Source organism: Simochromis diagramma, unplaced genomic scaffold, assembly GCF_900408965.1.
Source record: "Simochromis diagramma unplaced genomic scaffold, fSimDia1.1 OVJJ01000113.1, whole genome shotgun sequence".
NCBI classification, from domain to species: Eukaryota; Metazoa; Chordata; class Actinopteri; order Cichliformes; family Cichlidae; genus Simochromis; species Simochromis diagramma.
Window position 1 is genome coordinate 544790 of NW_024387142.1, and position 22761 is coordinate 567550.

Below are 22761 nucleotides of genomic sequence, written 5' to 3' on the forward strand. Positions count from 1 at the left end.
GCAGGCCTCACCTGCCACAAAAGCATTTGTCAGTCAATTGTTCCATTTATTTTTGAACATCTGAAAGGTAGGGGGACTACGCCATTTTATACTATACAGCTCATGCATAATTTTTGTAAAACCCCTTAAATTAAACCTGAAAGCTTGCACTTCAGTAACATATTGATTTGTGATTTCCACAGTGGTGCTGTTTAAAGGCAAAGCTGCAAAAATGTGCTGTCTTTGCCCCGAACATTCTGGAGGGCGCTGTTTTTGATCCCAAACGATTGATTCTCGTTATAATGTAGACACAACCTTCAAGGGTAGTTTTAATAAAGTGCCTTTAGAAATGTGCAGATTTGACAACCCAATTCAGCATTACACATATTTAGAATTTCCATATTTACACAGAGAACAGAATTGAAAATGAGCTGTTGCACTTTGTTTGCACAATTTTACTTTACGACAGTGTGTGGGAAAAGTATCCTCACGTTCATCACTTTTTAATTTTTTTACATCTTTGTAGCTCAACTGCAATAGGGTCCGCGCAAGACTTATAGCAATGACAAAAACAGTTTGCTTTTTATTCAGTGAAATTAAAGAACTTTTCTAACTTCTGATTGAATTCTCGACCTCTCGTCAGGACCATAATCCTCACGTGTATTCGCATCCTATGTGACTCTGTTGGACTCTATCAGATTTGATCATTCTTTGAAAATCATTTAAAAAAACAACAGGGTGTTTTTTAGTGCTTTTCCACAAGTCCATTTTAGATCCATGGAAAGAGGTATTTGTGTTATTTTGTTCCTTCTCTTGTTTTTGAGGAAACGACATGTTAAATACACCTCAGTAGCAAAATCAACGCGTCCAGTGTACCAGTTAATTATTATAAACTTTATAAATTCGGCATTAATCATAGACCTATTGTAGTTGATTACATGATGTAGATGATTTTAAGTTCCCATCATGTGTCTGTGTATTGTTAGTTCTTCAAGGTTTTGTTTTGTATCTAAAACTACATTTTGTTTACTTGATTTTCCTCCTCAGTACAGAGTGTTGTGTTTATTTGTATTTGTGTTACTTCCTTGTTGTTTAAACCCTTGTCTTCCTTCCTGTCATGCCTTGACAACTTCTCCTTATTTCCATCCACCTTCTGCAACTAGATGAGATCACACTCCACCACGCATTGCTCAGTATACTCTTTCACCAGCTCCACACTCAGGGTGTCGTGGCAGAATTCAGCCATGGCCTTCCAAAGCGGTGGGTCTAGGAACATCTGGCACATCACATGACCCTTCAAGGTGGCAGTATGGCGCTGCAGGTGGTACAAGAACTGCTGTCGAGCCAGGGCGAGGTCTTTACCAAACATGTCGATGTTCAGGTAATACCTGGTTAAAGAAAACATCATGACTGTGTGAAAACAGTTTCCCATTCTTAGCAGTAAGGATGATTGTAAATGTAATGACCATATTATAGAAACAACACGTTCTCATCCCAAAACGTAACGTTCGACGCCATGTGCCAAATCGTCGGTATGTTACGCAGTCAGAAACATGAGAACCATTTGGAATGAAACATGTAAATTTATTTTGCTTCCTCATCATTAATCGCTTTGGAAACACTATCTAATACAATTGAGACTGTGGTTAAGGTTAGGGCTGCAATACACGGTGCATATCATAGGTGCTATGGGACGCCTCAGGACGTGACAAATCGTCAGTATGTTACGCGTTGGGAATAAGAACGGTCTCTATAGAAACTATCTGTACCGTGTAGAAAAAAGTGAATTTCTTGTGCTCCCTAGTGATACTATTAAAAGTTGCTATTATAGACAATGGTTCGTGTTACTGTCAGTACACTTGCTTCAGCAACATCCATTTAGTCCTATCAATAAATGAAGAAGGAACATTTACCAGTCATCTCCAATGGGGACCCTGAATGGGAAGGTACAGAGGCTGGCCACAGTAGGATTGGACACATCATCCACCATCCAGTCAATCTCCTTCTTTAGTAGGATTGCCATGTTACTGGGCAAAAGCTTGAATGGCTGCCAGTCTTGAATGATGGTTGCGTTAGGGAGGACCCCGTGCATCAGGTCACTGTTTAAGTACAGCTGCTGGATTGCTGTATGGTCCAGACGCACTGGAGGAGGACTGGAGCAAAAGGTGGACAAAGTGGATTCATTGTCTCCTTCTAGACCAAATTCAGAGAGATGCAGCTTGAGGTCTTCAGCTCTGAAGCGCATCAGCAGGATTCCCTGGAGAGAGAAAAGGCAGCATTGAAAGCATGCAAACAGCCCAAAAAGGCTCATGATGACTAAGAAGCCATTTAACATCAGGACAGATCAAAGCATTTATTTACTCTACCTGCTTAGTTATGATGCGGTACTTTTCAAAGTCCTTTGGTCCAAGCTTATCATCACGGGTCAAGCGGCACACTTTGACCTCTGGATACCTAGATTTAACCAGCTCAGCACAAAAGCGTAGCAGAACACCTGCCACGCCCTTGCCCCTTTCCTGGGGGGCAACACGGAGACCTTCCACCAGCATGGTCTCCCCCTCATCGATGACACAGACAGACTCCAGAGCAATCTACCAAGCAATCAAACAAAGGAAGATAACAGACAAGAAATTACAAGCCATCACGCTGACATGGATACCTTTAATTACTTATTTATCTAAGGGGCCAACTCTGCTAGTTTGTGAGGAAGTCATATCTAGTTGCCGGGTGTTTTACTCAAGCTCATAGTAGCAAGTTTGGCGGTCCGTTAATAGGAGAGATAATTTACTTAATTATGTGCTCGAATCAACAAACAGCATTCAGATATATGTTTTGTTGTGTTTTATATGTATAGTAGATGTATATGTAGAATGCAACCTGCTGAGGTTTCAGGCTGGCTGGGTCATTTATCAGGGTGATGCTTTACAGCCATTTATCCAGTGAACTGAACTTTTACTACTGAGTGAACTTACCACTTTTCCATGTTTGCGTGCCAGTATAACTGTACGGTTGGTATCCTGCAGCCAGCTAGTGTATCTAGTAGGTAGATAGTCAAGGCCTCCATAGATGTCCTGGCTCATAGCCATGATTTCATCAAAGTCCTCCTCAGTTGCCACAGTAAACTGAAGGCCTGCCTGGGACAGGGCCTCTGGGAGCTGGGGCATATTCAGGCTGGTATCAATCTTCATCTTGGAACAACTGATAAGATAAAAATGGAAGAGATATTATTGTGGACTATATTAAATCATATTTTGTGCTTCAGAGCGGGATGTCATTCTCGCGTAATCAAAAATAATTAGCCACAGATAAGTAAATCATTTTACCATTTTCTGAAAGCAGAATATAACAGACCTCAAGGTGTATGGCTGGTGAACCAAGTTCACCGATTCCATCCTTAGCAAAGGGGACAAAACATTAAACACTTTAGTATTAACCACACCAAGAGACACACATTCATTATTCAAAGGCACTAACCAATAGGAAATCAAACATACATGAGAAGAAGAATTAGGAGCTGATTGCTTCTGCAAATTGGATTGCAGATTTTTGCGTTAGTGGAGAGGCCGTGCATGTAAAATAAGAGGTTCTATCTTGGACAGAGGCCAGAAGAGTCCTTGTTCATTAACCAAATTATTTAACAGCACATGTTTTCTTTCTCACAACACTGTGGGAAAGCCCCCTGTTTGGACCGGGTCTATCGTTGGTTCCATTCAAATACAATCAGTGCTCAAATGCTTTATGGATCACGTCTCTGATGTTAAGTAACACATTTTTCAATTCAATCCAATTTTACTTATATCGCAATAGTTCACAAAAACAGCCACTATAGGTGCTTTATATTAGAGAGAGAACCCCAGAAATCAGCTGAGCAAGATTTTGGTGTTGATCGGGAGAAAGAACTCCAGTCGAAGAAAAGTTCAAGGAAGAGCCTGCATAGCATCAAATTATTATAAAGAAACCCAAAAAGTGCAGATTTGGGGAAGAAAGGTTTTGGCCATTGCAGCACAAAATCCAAGATGAGCATGTCCTACTATGCATAGTAGAAAAAATTCAGCTTAAAGACAATAAAGCCTTTCTCTTCAAATTACAGCCCCACTTCAAAGACTGAAATATCCCTCTTTTACTACCAATGAAACATCAAGGAGTGTGAAGAACACTAGCTGCACATCACTTTGAGAGGTGATCATGAATTGGGACGTTTACCTTACATCAACCTGACATCAACCACCTCGGTAGACATACCATTGCATGTCAATTTGTGTAGCAGTGGGTGGCAAATACAAGACTGTGGCAACAGCAAACCACAAGGCCTCAAACACCGAACCACAAAGGGAAAAAGAGGGATTTTGCCGTATGTTCAGAAGACACAGATTGTGCAACCTCTGAAAGAACATGATTGGTGCAACTTGGTCAACAATCTGCCAGCAGTTGCCATGAAAGAAGTGTTAACGGGGTTTTAGAGTTTACTTTCAGCTGGAAAAGATGATTCACAGTACAATAACATACTCGCAGCAGAGTACAGCCAGAGGCATAGACTGCACATCAAACCACTAGCAACTACAGTGAAGAAAATGAAAAGATCGTTGCCACAGAGTTATGACCCCAACTACAGACACAGAAGTAGTGAAATCCTGTGGTTCTGAAAACTCAAGTCCAATTCAACCACAGTTGTGGCTGAATCACAGAAGGGCAAGCAGAGAAGATGGCTCACTTTTAATACTGTTTAATGTCCAGCATCATATTCTAAACATCATAAGTTTGTAGTGGCTGTCCTGTGTGGACCACATTACTACAACCTTTTCAAGCTTCATCTTATCTGCATCACACATGTTGGCCAAGCAAACTCGTCTGTTATGAATCTAAATTAGTGAAGATCATTTACTGGCTAATGCTCTCTGTGTTCCCATCTGAAGCATAGATCCTAACTGATCTCAGAGCAGTGAAAGCAGATTCAGCGGCAGCTTGCCAGGCATGCCATCATGTGCAAGCCACCAGGAAAAAAGCTGCTGGCCTCTCAGCTTGCACAGCTCCAGTCATTGTTAACAGGAGATGGACAAAACCGTCAAAACACAGAGAGCTGCAGTTTTCTATGAGATTGAAAGAAGCACAGTTTTCAGTGGCAACAACCAGCTGTGGCCACAACATGGCAGTAATGTTAACTGACAGGTTAATATTACTGCCAGCGCTGTCTGAGATGAAAGGAGATAGATCGCTTTACTTTGGTATGTTTTAATTTATGTCTATTTTTAAACATTAGACTTTTGTATGACAGAGTATTGGGGTCACATTAAGAAAAAAATATTATTGATCATTCTGAGAATAAAGTCAAAATGTGGAGATTATACAGTTGTTTCGACAGCTGCTGTACCCTCTGAGTTTGTGAAATTGTTCTTCAGAATCGGTTTTAGTAACAAGGAAGGACGTCGTTTCTCTTTTAGAACATAAACACAGGGTGCTGAAAAGTATAAAGATGTTGAAAAGATGGTGGAGAAGCTACATGTGGTCAGAGAAACCACACAAACCTGGTCGAGTGGCTGATTTGCTTCACTGACTCATGTAAACAAGTCATTTTGCATAACGACTGTGACGGTCTGTGTTGAAACAACAACTGTAATCTGCATGTTTCAACTTTTTTCTCAAAATTGTATTTAAACTTTTTCTTTTCAAAATACAGCATTTTGAATAAATTTCGACTTTATTCTCAAAATGATCAATAACATGTTTTTTCTTAATGTGGCCCTAAAACTCTGTTGTACTTGTCTTGCAGTATCACAAATTCTGAAATGTACAGTTTACAAATGAAGAACAGTTGCAAACTTTGCATAACAACCCATTGTAGACTACAACTTTTCCACAGTAAGTTTTAACCTCAAGCTCAAAGTGACAAAATCACACACAAAGAAAAAGAAATGACATTTGATTCAATATCTACCATTACAAAAACAAATATTTATTGTTCAATGTGAATACATAAGAATGCCATAGGGGCACTAAGAAGAAGCAACAACCTGTCCACATATTTCAGCATCTGTCAAACACAAAGCTGCTGTTTTAAGCAATACATTTGTCTTCAGCCTCCACACACCTGCAGTACATAATTCTGTACTACTAGAATTGCTCACACTGAACACTTGTAATTATAAAATGTCAAAAATGTACAAAAATGGCCCAAGAGAATCAGATAACCTTTGATGAAAATTTAAAGAAAAGTAAAATATATGGATGAAATGTATAAAGACGTAACTCTGAGAGAATCCTGGAGAGTAAAGGAATGCTTAATTTGTACGCTAACAATAAACAGTGCCTGTAGTAAAACGTTGCACCGTCATTAGGTCGTATTTCTGTGTAACAACTGGATGTTTGTTTGTGGATTAATGTTCTAGATTTGAACCCCTCAGAACTTTGTGTTCTCTGGTTTCTTCCATGAATCCAAACACATTCATGTCGTTGGTGATATTTTTAATTAAGGTTGATGCAAAATAATTATGTCTTTAATGGAAGGCAGACTAGAGAGACTGAGACTAGTAAAGCATGATATATTTATTGTTTTCGTTATTGTGGCTGAGCTGGGTTATTATAAGTCTGTTTGTCTGGGTTTGTGATGTGCTGAAGCACTGGAGTGTGGACAGTTCATTGGGGAAGTGCAGGCTAACACAGAAATGCTAAACTTGTTCCTACAATCTATTAATCGGCCATGTGAGCTGCAAGGGCATTTGCAGTGAAAACACTGTCTGGTCACAACAGATTGAAATGTACACATTGGGGACGCTGGTATTTTTCCACCATGCCTTTGAAGCTGTGAGATGAGCTGCCATGCTTGGCTGAGTATCCTGGTCCTACCAGTGAGAGGAATGCTATTTTATTTTTGCCTTTCTGTCTCTCAAACACTTCTCTCCTGTTCCTAATGGTTCTCTCTCAATGGCTGGCAGTGTTCTCCAGACAAAATGGAATTGGGCAACACTGACTGACCATCTAACGTGCAACTATCAGTGCGGACCTACGTCTAGTTTTTGTCCGAGCTGCCCAAAGGAGCTTTAGAACTGGTGGCATGAAAACACAGCGGGAAAAAATGTAACCAAAAGATTCACAAAAACAAGGACCAGACCATGATGTGACTTTATTGGTGAGTCATGAAGAACACGCATTATTCAGTAATTTCAGTTCAGAAAAAAAAGCCTGCTGTTGGAAATGTAGGCAGTGTGCCTTTCACTCACAGAGCAGTAGTAGTGGTTATAATAAACATACACAGCATTTTAACCAAGGTGACAATAAGTTGAAAAGACTGTTCCTGGTATTAAATTTCTTACACTGGTCATCTTTGGTGTGAACCACAGTGTGAACAAACTTTATGCTTTTATGCATCAGTAATGCTTAACAGTGAAGTGTGTACAGCTGCAGCTGTACTGGGGTTTACCCACTGTTGGGAGTCTCTATGTGTTATTCACTCAATACACGATTTTAAAGCATGTATAGGCTGTCACATGCACAGGTGGCAAAAACTGGAAAATGCTGGAAGCTGAAATGCCACCGAAGCACATCGCCCTCCATAAAGGCAAGGACAGCAATAGCTATCATTCAGTTTTATTAGTGCTGTCAGCGCTAAGCTTGTTAAAATGCCGTTAACGCCATAACCACAAATCTCCGTTAGCGAGTTACCGTGGCATCAACGCGTTAGCGCGGTTAGCTCGTTGTACATTTCACAAACGAAGAACAGTTTCAAACTGCGGTTATGTTGTTAAAGTCATTTTAACGAGATTAACGCTGACAGCGCACATTTTTATACATTTTCTATGTGTGAACATATTCAGCTCTTTACAAGCAGAGAACGAGCCATGTGCTCAGCACATGTTGTTGTTGTTATATGTTGTAAACATGCAGCCTCCTCATTGCACTCAACTGAAAAAGTACACTGACATTCTTTAACAACCTATGAAAAACGTTAGCTCACATGGTCAGTACACTCTGGTGAAGTCACATGTCACATACATTCATAATGAACATACCATCTTTTTTCTCTGCTAAGAAGCAAGAAAATATATTTGGAATGTTTCCAGCTTTCTTTTTTGTGTTTTGCACCAGTTAAACACAGAATTGTTTGGGCCATCACACTGAAAAGAACCCCAAATAGTACAAAACTCAAAGGAACACACCATGGATTCAGTTGGTTGGTCAAGTGATGACAACATGGACACCAAAATGATTCATGTCTCCTGGGTGCATCTGTGGCTCCAGTGCTTCATGCCAGTAGCCTCCATGTTGATGCAAAGACATTAGCATATCACTCTGTTGCATGATAGCAGGATCCGTTTCTCCCACGCAGCCCCGCCTATACATGAAACACACCATTGACACAAAGGCACCAGAAAATCATTAGTTTGTAAATCTGTCAATAATCATTCTGTGCTTGTTGTGATGACATTAAGACAACTGTGTCCTGCACTCAAACTATGTCACCTACGCTGGCTGGTTCTGTGTAGGATTAATAACAATTCAAGTAAATGTATAAAGTAACTGCACATTTCTATCATAGCCACAGCTAAACTGATGTTGTTGTGTAACTGTGGAGAGCCTCGTAATCTGGTCTAGTTGTAATTTGTAAAGATTACAGAGATTAATGTATTTTAATAAAAGTTATTAACAAAGGCAGTTCTATATTGACCCTGACGTTCCTGTCCCTCAACAGACAAATGACTAGTCCTCTCATTTTTGTGGTTGTGGGGTGACTATATAAAGAAAAACATTCCAACAGCACAGCCAGTGACTGAGCAGTCTCAAAGATCAATAGTGATTTCTATCGTAAAACTATGAGAAGTGATGACCTGAAACTTCACCTTCACAAATTATATTAAATGAAGTTTAATAAAGTAAATAAAGATGAAATGATCGAAAAGCTTTTTAAATACTAAAGTGGCCAAAACTGAATTCCAAAGTGTATCTAAGAGCCTTCTGGGGGCAGCTGTACAGTTTTTTAGGATAAATGAATTGTAGTGCAATAAAGATGGATCCATACATGGGGTTATGGAAACTGTTAGATTTTTTTTTTTTTTTTTTGAGATGAAAGAGTCTTTGTAAAAGCCTCAGCATTTTCACTAACTATTAATTATGTTTGTGTATTGATGGCATGAAAACTTTTGCTTTTTCTTACGGTGAGCTGTTTGAAAGTGTCTGGATATTTAGTAGAATTCCTGGTAATGAAGAGAAGTCTGATGAACCCACTAAGTAGGTGATAAGTTGGTGAGGTAGAAGTAGACAGAAAATCCCCTCTGCTATATTTAAGAGCATACCTTGCACACACACATATGTGTTTGTATGTGTGTGTGTGTTTCTTTAGAATTCTCACTGAAGGCATCAAAACTACGAATGAACACGTGGAATTATGTAGTAAACAAAAAACTGTGAAATAACTCGTGTTTTATATCTTAGATTATATCTTGGTAATATCCACCCTTTGCTTTGAGTCCTGCTTTGCTCACTCTTGGCGTTCTCTCCATGAGCTTCATGAGGTCGTCTCCTGAAACGGTTTCCAACAGTCTTGAAGGAGTTCCCAGAGATGCTGAGCACTTGTTGGTCCTTTGCCTCCACTCTGAGCTCCATCTCATCCCAAACCATCTCCACTGGGTTTAGGTCAGGTGACTGTGGAGGCCAGACCATCTGGTCAGCACTCCATCACTCTCCTTCTTGGTCAAACAGCCCTGACACAGCCTGGAGGTGTGTTTGGGGTCATTGTGCTGTTGGAAAATAAATGATGGTCCAACTAAATACAAACTGGATGGGATGCATGTGGCTGCAGGATGCTGTGGAAGCCATGATGGTTCAGTGCGCCTTCAATTTTGAATAAATCTCCAACTGTGTCAGCAGCAAACCCACCCACACCATCACATCTCGTCCTCCATGCTTCACATTGGGAACCATGCATGTAGAGACCATCGTTCACCTTTTCTCTCTCACACAAAGACTCGGCAGGTGGAACCAAAGATCTCAGATTTGGACCCATCAGACCAAACCACAGATGTCCTCTGGTCTAATGTCCACTCCTTGTGTTTCTCAGCAGCTGTTTGACCATAAAGGCCTGATCCACACAGTCTCCTCTGAACATGTAGAGATGTGTCTGCTACTGGAGCTCTGTGTGGCATCTATCTGGGCTCTGATCTGAGCTGCTGTTAACTTGTGATTTCTGAGGCTGGTGACTCGGATGAATGTGTCCTCAGCAGCAGAGGGGACTCCTGCTCTTCCTTTCCTGGGGCGTCCTCATGTGAGACAGTTTCATCGTGGTCTTGATGGTTTTTGTGACAGCACTTGGGGACACATTCAAAGTTTTAGCAGTTTTACAGCCTGACTGACCTTCAGTTCTGAAAGTAATGATGGGCTGTTGTTTCTCTCAGCTGATTGGTTCTTGCCATAATATGAATTCTAACAGTTGTCAAATATGGCTGCCAGCTGTGCACCAACCTGACTGCTGCACAACACACCTGATGGTCCCAACCTCATTAAGAAGGCAAGAAATTCCACAAATGAGCCCTGACAGGCTCACCTGTGAGGGGAAACATGTCAGGTGACGACAGCATGAAGCTCACTGAGAGAAGGCCGAGGGTGTGCAGCGCTGCCAACAAAGCAAAGGGTGGAACCTAAAATATAAAACATATTTATCACTTTTGTCTTTACTACATAATTCCATATATCTTGCTTCATATATTTGATGTCTTCAGTTTGTATCTACATATGGCAAATGGGTGTGTGTGATCTCTGGCTCTGTTGCTGCTGTTGCACAGAGGATCACCTGGCCACGGCGGACAACTAACCCACTTCTGTCCTATCTGCCTTCCCAGGGTCCAGAAACAGCCGGCACTGTTCCTGAGCAACAGAGTGCATCACAGATGCCGGGGGAGGAGTGCTAGAAGTGTGGGCTGCCAGGACACCTGAGGCCTGACTGTCCGCTGATGGAAGTGGGATAGGTGTTCCCCATCACCGGGGCTCGGGCACCCTCCCCCGGTCCCAGACGGACTACCGCATTCTGCTAAGGTGTCAAGTGGGTATAGACCAGGCTTTGGTAGACACAAGCTGCACGCAGACTCTGGTCAACCAAACCCTGGTTCGCCCGGGAGTATTGTTAGAGGCTGAGTGGGTGGAGGTTAGATGTGTTCATGGGGACATCCACAAATATCTCACGGTGCCGCTGCTGATTAAATTTAAGGGCAGAATGCAGTTATATCGCATCCCTGAATTTGGGAACCTTTTGGGGCTGTGGGTCAATGATTCACCCCCACGGGAGATTTCCCACTGGAGCAGTCATGTGACCAGTGTTGGTCAAGTTACTTGAAAATAGTAATTAGTTACTCATTACTTTTCCAAGAAAGTAATCCTGTAATCCCATTCTTCATATTCCAGCATATAAAATAAAATGGAGGTCCCATTTGAGCGCATTGGAATGGACCTCATTGGGCCATTTCACCAGAGTGTACATGGCTGTCGCTTTTTACTAGTTCTGGTGGATTATGCAATCCAATACCCAGAAGCAGTGCCGCTGTGCACCTTTTCTGCAAAGAGAGTGGTGCAGGCGCTGTTTCAGGTATCCCAAAAGAGATACTGACAGACCAGCTCACGTCGTTCATGTCTTGCACACTAAAAGAGCTGGACGAATGATTGGGTGTTAAATCAGCGTCTACCATCATCAGACTGATGGACTGATGAAGCGGCTGAATAAGACTTGAATAAGACCCTGATTCAGATGTTTGGATGTTGCTGCATTGCAACAGAGTTTTGCAGATGTGTTCTCCGCCTTTATTTTGAAACGCAGCTTGGCGTCACTGGGAGTTCACAGCCCTTCAGGTTGCCTGAACATAAGCAACATTTCAGCCAATTCAGAAAGAATTGGCTGAAATGCTGAAAATGGGAGTGAGAGAAGAGTCACACAGCACTTAGTGTAGCCCCATAGTTCTGGTATGAAGAAAGAGGGGTCTATACAGTTCTGTGTCACTACCACAGGGTGAAAAAAGTGTCACGGTTTGATGCCTACCCCATGCCCTGGGTCGATGAGCTCCTGGACTGATTAGGTAATGCTTGATTTTTCACACTTGATTTAACCAACCAGAGTCGAAGGAAAACACTGTCTTCTCCACTCCGTACAGTTTGTTCCAATTTGTCACACTTGTGTTCGGCTTGTTCAGAGCCCCGGCCACTTTCCAGTGCCTCATGGAGCTAGAGGGTCTCAATGCCCGGTGGTATCTAGTTGTAAAGCCAGACACCCCCGGGTTTGGCTCAATGCAGCTCTGACGTCAGTCGGGCAGTGTGTGGGGGGGTGTTCTCTGGGTCTGCTGCAGTGGTGCACTGGGCTTCAGTGCCAAGGAGGCTGAGGACCAGGTAGAGGGGATTAAATTAATTAATGCTCCTCTTTTTGTAGTGACACTGAGGACCACTGTGTGTGTGCAGAGACAGAGCACTCAAGGTGCTGACCAGAGATACGGTCAGAAGTTTTCATGCAGTTATCATTGGCATGAATATCGTAGCATTAGATCTGTTAATTATTTATTTGAACTGTTCTTTTTGTTTGGATGGAATGGTACAGCGTGCATCTTTAATGAGTTAGTTTACATACAGTTTCATATAAACACCTAATATTTGGTTAAATGTCCCTTAGTTCAACCAGATTTTTTGGTAGTCATCAAGAAGCTTCTGGCATAATTCTGGATGGATATTTGATGACTCTTCATGGGAGAATTGGAAGTTTCAGTTTATTTCAGTGGACTAGCTCATGAAGTTTGTTGGTTGGTTTCCTAGCACTGGTTTGGCTTTTAAGAATGGTCCACAAATTTTCACCAATGCTGAGCTCAGGGCTTTCCAGGTATTCCATAAGCCCAATGTTAGTGTGTTTTATCCATTCATTGTCCTGTTGGAACTCCCAGCTGTGTCTGAGTTCCCACCAGCTAGCTGTTGATTAATGCTGATGCTCCCTCCCTTTCGTGCTGCAGATCAATCCCTCGAGCACCTGGGCTATGGGACATTTTCTCCCAGCAGGTGAGGGGGGTTTCACCCAGAAACTGTCATAATGGGAAACACAGTACAGTCACAGACAATCCAGTGGGTAGTTGACTTCCTTTGCTATTAACTCCTCAGATGCTCACTCATCATGCCCACACTGGCGATGGGGTTTGTGGCAAGGTGTGGTGGTGCAGCTGGTTCCAAGGCATTGCCAGAGGAGACTGGTTGACACAGCTGGTAAAAACTGGCAGCTTCAAATTTTAATCAATCAAGAATGTGTCGATGTCTTTTGGAGCAGGATCTTCTTCCTTGGTTGGTACCCTCTCAGTCTCTGGGAATCTAAAACCTGCTTCCCTACACAATGACACTGGTGGTCCAGCAGCTTCCAGTTAATAGCAGTGTTGAGCCCTGTTTTTTTCCTGGATTGTTCCGAACCATCCAAACATTTCTTCACATCTTATGGTGGCAGTCTGGGTCTTCATCCAGACCCAGCAAAGTGGTGACACACCTGAATAACTACTACAGTTTTTTATTTTAATTTTGGAATTATGGTCTTGGAATCTCCAGTTGTTTAGAAATGGCTCCATGAGGTCTTCTTAGCTTGTGTACATCTACAATCGTGCTTCTTGCATCTTTACTGAATTATTTGGAGTTTCCCTTTGATCTGAGCATTGGTCAACCAGTAAGTACTGTCAAAAAATCCTTCTTTATGTTGGCAAAGAGAAGCAGTAGTTAATCTACCAGTAGTGGTTAATCATGATCACTAATGAGAAGTTAACTGGCCTTGTCTAGTCCAAAGAAAGTTGCAGCACGGTGGCACGGTGGTTAGCACTGTTGCTTCACAGCACTGTTGCCCTGGACAGGGCCTTTCTGTGTGGAGTTTGCGTGTTCTCCATGTTGTTTGCATGTTCTCCCCATGTTTGTGTGGGTTCTCTCCAGGTATTCCAGCTTCCTCCCACAGTCCAAAGACATGCAGTTAGTGGAGTTGGGTTAACTGGCAATTCTAAAAAACCCTGTCCAAGGTGCACCTGGACAGGGTTTTTTCTCTCGCCCTATAGTAGCTGGGATAGGCTCGAGCCCCCCCCCCGCCACCCTGACAAGGATAAGCGAAAGAGAATGGTTGGACAGAAAGACATCGTAAAACCTTTAGCACCATTTCTTCAGAGTGTTGAGTAATATATATATATATGTACTAAATAAATTCTAACTTTTGCCCCAATTAATTTTTTAAAATAATTTTTAATTTAGCTTTTAAAGGTGTATGCTATAATCATTCCAGCAAGGAAATATAAAAGTTCAAAGAAATCATTAAAAGCACAACTACTATGAAATTCATGCCCATCATAATTGTATGTAAAATTCACAACTGTATATAATGCACAAATTAAGTACACTGAAACATATCAGTCTGTTGACATACCAATATATGGACAAATTGTAATTAACCAGAATGTGCTGAGTGTCTTTTTTTTTTAATATAGTTCTCTTGATTAAACAAGTACTCCTGTACACTGCCTGTGACTTTGTTCATGTTAACCACACAGAGGTTGAACAACTGTAACAAGAAAAAAAGTTTACTCCAATCCTAAAAAAATGTCTTTTTAATTTGGAAATTTCCTCAAATAACTACCTATATGAACATAATATCAAAACCAAATTGCAGTTCTTACACTTACCCAATAAATTATTCTTTTGAAAAAGATTGCATCTGATGAATTTAAGCTATTTGTTCCAAAAACTTTGGAGAGTTTAGAATCATGCAGGCTCTGTAGGCTTGACTGGGGAGTAAACAAGCCCCAAATTTGCAAAGCGTATTTAAATATTCAGCAACCTCATGCAAAAGGATCAGGAAAACAGTTTGATATGAACACATGCAAAAACTTTGAGCATTCTTCGTCCTTCAGTCTGCTCAGATATGTCTGTGTGTGTTCCATGTCACACGCATCGCTGAAGCACTCTTTCCATGCAGTGGTTTGGGGTTACACAAACTAGCCACAATATTAAAACCACTGAGAGGTAAAGTAAAAAATAATTGAACATCTCACCGTAATGTTGTTATGTTCTGCTAAAAAACCTTGGTTTCTGGCAGTGTTGTGGATGTGACTTTGACATGTACAATGCACCTTAAGACTATTGCAGATCAAACACACCTCCACATAGCAACAGTGCCCCCTGATGGCAGCTGTCTCATTCAGCTTATTCACGATGCACCTCCGCTGGAAGAAAATGCAACAAAGACTCCCCAGATCCTGATCTAATCAAGGATCTGCAGGCTACAGCAGAAGACGTTCCAGACACAACAAACACCCCCAACATCTGTTGCACCCATGCTCTGACTGCTTTGACAACACAAGCAGGTCTGTGCAATTTTAAGCAGGTGGTTTTAATGTTGTGGCTGGTGATCATTATTAAAATTGATTATTCATAGGCTCTAATACGCTTAGTTTAGCAAACTTAATTTGTTTGCTGATGTGACAAAAGTTAGGGCTTCACTTCCAGCTGGGTAACGTTTTAATGTTTATGTGGAAATATATCACTGATGGTCAGTGGTAAGAACAAATAGACACATCTTTTGCTCTTTCTTCCTCACCCAACTGGTTCAGGCAGATGGCCCCGCCCCTCCCTGAGCCTGGCTCTGCCGGAGGTTTCTTCCTGTTGAAAGAGAGTTTTTCCTTCCCACTGTTGCCAAGTGTTTGCTCATAGGGGTCATGTGATTCTTAATATTTGTCCATATTATTGTAGGGTCTACCTTACAATATATAATATACCTTGAGGCGACTTTTATTGTGATTTTTTTTTTTATAAATAAAACAGAATTGAAAAGAAACCTCAAAAATGTTCAAATAAATGTAATTTTTCTAACAGATTCGATTTGGTCTGCAACACATTGTTTAAAATGCTGGTGGACTACAGTAGTTCCTTACACTATCACAGGGCCATCCCATATGGAAAAGATATATATAAATCTTATAAAGTTTGTATCTGTCTTGTGTGAAACTTGTATGAAAAGCATACAAGAGTGAAAACAGATATAAGATCCCTTGAAAAATTATACAATGAAACTTGTATGTTTTGGATACTTCCTAAAACAATATATGAAAGTAATGAGAAAGTGGCCACTTTCATGAGTAAATCACATAAGTTTTTACTATTTCTTCTCCATATGGGATAGCTTGGAGCCTGTTAGCAGAAAGAGGGCAAATTACAATGTAGTAGTTGACTCATTCCTTTAAAATCAGAGTAAATGACTCTGAGGGCTCCTGGCTATGAATGAAATGGTGAATGAATGTTATGTATGCTTTTTGAATTGCTTAAATAAATGTGATAAAAGTATAAAAGACTCCAAAACATTTTGTGTTTAAAGGGTTTTTTTTTAATTGATTTTGGTAACAGAAATTAGAACAGCAGCTTTTATTATGTGTAAGGTTTTAGGGGCTCATTAACAATGCAGCCGTGCTGTCTCTGTCATCTGGATCCATGCTTGAATGGAAAAGCAGTTGCCCCTGTTTTTTTCTGGAAGTATAGAAACACATATTATGCTACAAATTTTGACTTTTGTGATCAAGTAGTTACCACATATAAAAGTAAAACATGCACTTTACTGAATGTTCCCTTACCTGGGCAAGGACTGCAGAAGCCTTTAACCAGCATCAGAGAAAACACCATTCCTCTAAGCTTTCACTGAATCCATCTAGCATGTGCGATTAATGGTTTAAGCCCACTACCTGTACAACAAAGCACTGGTTATGAATAATGGGATATTTAAGACGGCATCGATAATTCAGAAAAGGTTTTCTTGGGCTCTACAACCTGATTCGTTTAGATGAAACATCACTTATTTTTCTGAGTTACAAAACACAACAGTAAAGAATATTTTTCTACTTCTTGTTTCTGTGCTTCATAACTTCACTTTTATTAAATGATTTGTTCAAGTGCTGATAAATTGACAATTGGTGTTCTAGTGTTAAGTAATTTAATCAGACCAGAATATGTAGGGTTTTACTTTTTTTTGTTTTTATCTCTCATCAAACAGAAAAAATAGAGTTGAATAGATTAACTTTATTATCAACATCAGTGGAAAATTGTCTTCAGTTCATGAAGCCATAAACAAATCAAGCAAATAACTTCACATCAACCTGCATTCACACTTCCACACAAGCACACATACAACAACAATAAAAACACATCGCAGCATCTCATTATTCAGTATACCGATTGCTCTTTGCGCAACTGACCCCTATAAGGTCATCCTGTGGGCGCTAATTCAAAGTCAGAATAAAGAGGGTGTTCACAGTCAGCAACAATAGACCGAGCTTCCCTGAGAACAGCCTTATGATGCAGCTTATCCAGCAAAGTTTGTTGTCCGCCAGTAATTTTTCCAGCAGTTCTGACAATCCTGTTTAGTTCTTACTTGCCACAGTTGGGTTACCATACCAGACTGAAATACTGAACATAAGGATGCTTCTGACCTAGCTCACTTAAACTCTTTCCAGCACGTTGTGGTTCCAAAGCCTCCTGATAAGAAAGAATCTCTGATTAGCTTTCTTGTAATAAATTGTGTCAGAGACCGGTTAATGTGATCGCCACGTGCCAAAAATGAGAGGATCATCATGGCAAGAACACCGAATAATCTTCACACAATTAAACCTGCATAATAAAGCATAAGACATGCTATGGTGAACACTGTGTCAGCAGCATATAGCCACACCCCCTCCCCTTACATGTCCCATTGTGAATGCAAAACTCTCCAAAACTGCAGCTCCTGTGGGATGTTCCTGGATTGCAATCCAAAGTAGTCCAAAGAAGGGCAGTGATGAACTATTAAAAGTGTCGTGGGTGCATACGGCTTAATTATTCACGTGGGGAACAAAGGCTGGCCTGCGTCGTCCATTTCAACAGATGTGCTACTGTGGTTCAAATTCCCCCAAAATGTAATGCTGCTTCTGACAGAAAGGTATCAGAAAGCACAGTAACCCCGGGACATGTTGGAGAGATTACATCTCAGGAGTAGGTGGTGAGAGGCAGGTCTGAGCTTCTCTGCTGCTGCCCCCGTGACCTGACTTGGCTGCATGACTTTTTGTTTTGCTATTTTAAATTGTAACTTTTATTGAAGTGGTTATGAATTTTCAAACAGCGGCATCCTTCATAATGCACAGCAGAATGTACTACACTGTTTATTTACAATTTTTGAGCATATTGTCATATTTTACTAACACGTGGACATCTTTTGCAGTAACATGCTTTCAAATTATATTCAACACGATGCGAGGTGCCACGCGATTAATTGGAAAGATTCATTTTTGAAGAATGTGATGAATGGGATAAAATGCCTTTGTTATTAATTTTAGACATTTTCCATTTAATTGTTCTTAAATGTAACAGAATATCTGAGTGTTTCTTAGCTTCAGATTAGTCAGTTAGTCTAATTGTTTTTCTCAATAAGTCGGCTAAGAAGTTAGTCGCCGGGAACATCCGTAGTCAATAGTACTGAGCGCTGCTCTGAGGTCTAGCAGGACAAGCACAGAGATGAGTCCACTGTCAGAGGTCAACATCATTTGTAACCTTCACTAAAGCTGTTTCTGTGCTGTGATGGGTTTTACGGAGGCCTTTTTTATAGGGCAACAAACTATTTTTCTGGGCTAAATGATCCACCCTTCCACCCATTTTCTTCCTCTTATCCAGCACTGGGTCACACGGGTAGCAGGCTAAGCAGAGGAGCCCAGACCTCCCTCTCCCTGGCTACTTATTGTAAATGTTCTGATTCTTATACAGAGCTTTTCTACTCAAAGCGTTGTATACAACATGACTCATTTACCCAATCACACCCATTCCCACAAGCACTTTCTCTGTACGTAGTGCTTTCTAACTACATTCACACACATTCATAAAATGCGCCAAACACATTCTAAAGACTAATGGAGAAGTGCATGAAGGATATGCATTTGAAAGGGGTGCTAGTTTTTTCTCAAATTGATTGTGTTCTCTAAAACCCTGGAAGATCATGAAGCAAGATTGTTGGAGGTCCTCACTCATTTCAGAGAGTTCAGATTAAAGTTATCACCTGAAAACTGTGTGTTTCTCCAGACCTCAGTGCGGTACCAGGGGCACGTAGTGTCCCAAAATGGAGCTGACACATCCAGAGAAAATCTCTGCCCTTTGTTCTTGGAAAGTCCTTCGAGATCTCAGAGAATTGTGATCTTTTCTTGGATTTGCTGGATATTATCGAAGGTCTCTAAAAGACTATTCCAGCATTGTGAAGTCCCTCAATGATCTGATTCATGGTTATCCTCAATCTACCAAAAGGTTTAGATCAAGAGACAGCCAAGACCAATATCACCCTCCCAAAGGGCTTTTTGGGATCCGCTGGACATTAGCTTGCCAGCAGGCATTTTAGTTGCCAGAATGGCCCATGATGCAGAGAGGGAAATAAAGACCTGTGGTAGATGCGTGCGCAGAAAGGCGTTCCCTGACAAAGCCACACTGTTAGGCAACATCAGTACTACAAGGCCACTTGAACTCTCTGTATGGATTTCATCTCTCTCAAACCAGACAAAAGTGGAACCAAAGACATCCTTTTAATTGCTGATCACTTTACTAAGTATGCAATTGCCATAGCAATGTACAATCAAAAACCCAGCACATACAATTCCACCAAGACTGAAATAACTGGGTTTGCAAACTTATCTTTGGTTGTTACCTCCACTCCACTCCTGAGACTGCATCTACTCCCCTGAGGCTATCTATCCACAGAGAGTAGTGACAAGCCTGTGAGACAGACACAAGGACTTAAGCCAGCAACGTGTCTCAGACTCTGATCAATAATATCCAGACCAAATCTCACAGACTGACCAGTCATGTAACTTCCCTGTTGACAGTCCAGATTTAGTAACTCTTCCAGTATCTGACATCGTCGTGACACAGAAATCGTCATTGCAGACCAAAATCCACCAGCAGAGCTGCAGACTGAAAGAGTTGCATTTTAAAGTTTCAGATGTGTCCTTGATCCAACACAGCTGATTTAAATGGTTAAATGACCTCCTCAAGATTTCTTGAAGTTCTCCAGAGGCCTGATATCGAACTAATCATGTGATTCAGGTGTGTTGACCCAGGATGAGATCTAAAACCTGCAGCCGGCCCTTGAGGCCTGGAGTTTGAGTTCAACTAGGGATTGAGAACAGCCGAAACGCGTTCAGTATGAGAAACCTGGGCACTCACTAATAGCTGTGGTATATCAATCAATCAATCAAAGCTTTATTCGTCACATGCAGGTTGCCCTGCAGTGAAATGGGACCCCCCCCAACCTTACACATATAGCACAAACATTACATGGGGATACAGGTCGGAGATTGGTAGAATCAGAGAAAAAAACATTGAAATGTACACTACAGTGGGGAAAGTGCAAGAGGAAAAAAGAGACCCCTACTCATGCTGTGCTTCCATGGTAGGACAGCATGAGAACAGGAAACAAAAAAAACTCCTCTGCACAAAGAGCACATAAATGTCCACAGCACAACATTGTGAAGACATGACAAGCTACAGGGGTGGGTGGGGGGTGAGGAGTAATCCGAAGCGAACACAGCAGCCACCCTGCACAGCGCTACCATTCCAGCGCGGCACACAGCCCGCCGCGTTCCCTCGCAGGAAACAAGCATCGAAGGCGTTGGAAGGGGAGGGGGGATGAGTGAGTGCCTATCAGTGTAAGTGTATGTGTGTGTGTGCGTGTCCATAGTTCAGCTGAGACAGTGTCCTTCGCCCTATCAGGCTAAGTAAACAGTCCTCCAGCCAACCCAGGTGTCCTTGCATGGGATGGGAAGAATAGCCGTAACACAGTCGTTATCAGGGAGTGATTGTTCGGCTCCAGCCTTGGGCCTGCAGCTGGCGCGTTATGGGGGTCCGCAATGTTATAGTCTCTGTTTCAGGGTTTAACCACAGTTTTTACATATATTTTGGATGAAGGTTATCATTCATTTGATTGGCATGTTTAGTCCCATCAGATAGTAATTACTCAACCATTGCCATGCAACGTGGCATGCATGAGTTCAATGGTGGAGGTTGTAGCCCAGCTAGAAAAACAGAAAAATAATTTAGTCATGTTAGTCATTATTTTCTTTGAGATCTTCATAATGTGCAAGTCCAGTGAGCTACAGTGAGTTGCCAAATGCAGCTAAGTGTTAAATCTAGGAGTTGTGAACATCGTCAGGCCTTCAAGTTGATAGAAGGCCTTAAATAAATGTGAGAAAGATATGATGCTGCAGTGATTTATTTTGTTGTACAGCAGAGCTAGTTGAATTAAGATAAAGGTTACACGGACACTGATTGTTCACTCTGAATGTTCTGAGTACGTGAGACTGTATCACAACTGTATATGTGACTATATGGATCCTGTGACCTGTTTATAGGTCAGGTTTTTTTCCATCTGGTAAAACAATGACTCAACGGATGAAGCAGTCTGAAGCAGGCCTCCACTGAAGAGTAGTGATTCCATACGTCCAGCTAACTGCATGGCAAGCCACTCCAAGAGTGGGTAAGACTGCTTTATTGAAGGCAGAGCTTTGTTTCCATGACAGACAGAAAGCAGCAAGTGAGGCTGGGGGAGATCACCTCTGAAACCCGGTCCCTCAGTATTGGTGCCCCTCAAGGATGTGTCCTCTCACCACTACTGTTCTCCCTCTACACTAACGACTGCACCTCCAAGAACTCGGCTGTCAAACTCCTAAAGTTTGCAGATGACACCACTGTCATTGGCCTCATTCAGGATGGTGATGAGTCTGCATACCGGCAGGAAGTTGAGCGGCTGGTACTCTGGTGCAGTCAGCACAATCTGGAGCTGAACACTCTTAAAACTGTAGAGATGACAGTGGACTTCAGGAGACATCCCTCATCTCTGCTCCCCCTCACCATATCAGACAGCCCTGTGTCAACTGTGAAGATCTTCAAGTTCCTGGGTACAACCATCTCCCAGGACCTGAAGAGGGAGACCAACATCAACTCCATCCTCAAAAAGACCCAGCAGAGGATGTACTTCCTGAGACATCTGGGGAAGTACAGTCTACCACAGGAGCTGCTGATCCAGTTCTACACTGCAGTCATTGAGTCTGTCCTGTGCTCCTCCATCACAGTCTGGTATGGAGCAGCCACTAAACAGGACAGGAGCAGACTGCAGCGGACTGTACGGGCAGCAGAAAGGATCATCGGCGCCCCCCTGCCCTCCATCCAGGACCTGTACCTCTCAAGAACCAGGAAACGGGCAGGGAAAATCATCGCAGACCCCTCACACCCTGCACACAGACTTTTTGACCTGCTGCCCTCCGGCAGACGGTACAGAAGCCTGCAGACCAGGACCACCTGACACAGGAACAGTTTCTTTCCCCTCGCCATCTCCCTCCTAAACAGTTGACCTGTCACACTGCTCCCACTGCCAGATTGCAACTGCACCTTATGTACATTCTGTAGCATTCATTCCACCTCATTTCATTTCTGTATTTTATGTGTAGAAGTAGAGCTGGGCGATATGAGATTTTTTCATATCACGATATGTTTTTTTCATTTCAGGCGATAACGATATCTATCACGATATAAGCCAAATAACTATATTTGTAAGATTTAAATGTGCCGTTGCTCACAAGTAAAATGTGAAATAATCAGCAGCTTGTTTTGATTTAAATATTTATTTCCCATAATAAGTTCAACAGGGTAGATGTACTTAAGGAACATGAGACTTTTTCAGATAAATAAAGGCAAATATTGCAAACTACACAAAAGGCAGCCGCTAAAGCGTTTAAGTTTCAAAACAGAACAAACGAAACA

At 41.7% G+C, this 22761-nt stretch overlaps 1 protein-coding gene across 3 annotated transcripts in view; it reads right to left on the reverse strand.

The window, feature by feature from the left end:
* Positions 1–255: 255 nt before the first annotated feature.
* The window catches only part of nat16 (N-acetyltransferase 16), a 35250-nt gene continuing 12744 nt past the window's right edge, over positions 256–22761 (reverse strand). The window contains exons 2-7 of one of the 3 annotated variants that reach the window (XM_040047173.1): positions 8130–8305; positions 3303–3372; positions 2952–3177; positions 2346–2570; positions 1893–2236; positions 256–1367 (exon numbers count right to left, since the gene is read on the reverse strand). In XM_040047173.1, coding sequence (XP_039903107.1) covers positions 1139–1367; positions 1893–2236; positions 2346–2570; positions 2952–3167 — 1014 coding nt within the window. In that variant the 5' untranslated portion in view covers positions 3168–3177; positions 3303–3372; positions 8130–8305 and the 3' untranslated portion in view covers positions 256–1138. The remainder of the gene's footprint in view (positions 1368–1892; positions 2237–2345; positions 2571–2951; positions 3178–3302; positions 3373–8129; positions 8306–22761) is intronic. The other 2 variants (XM_040047172.1, XM_040047171.1) reach the window with 2 other exon arrangements.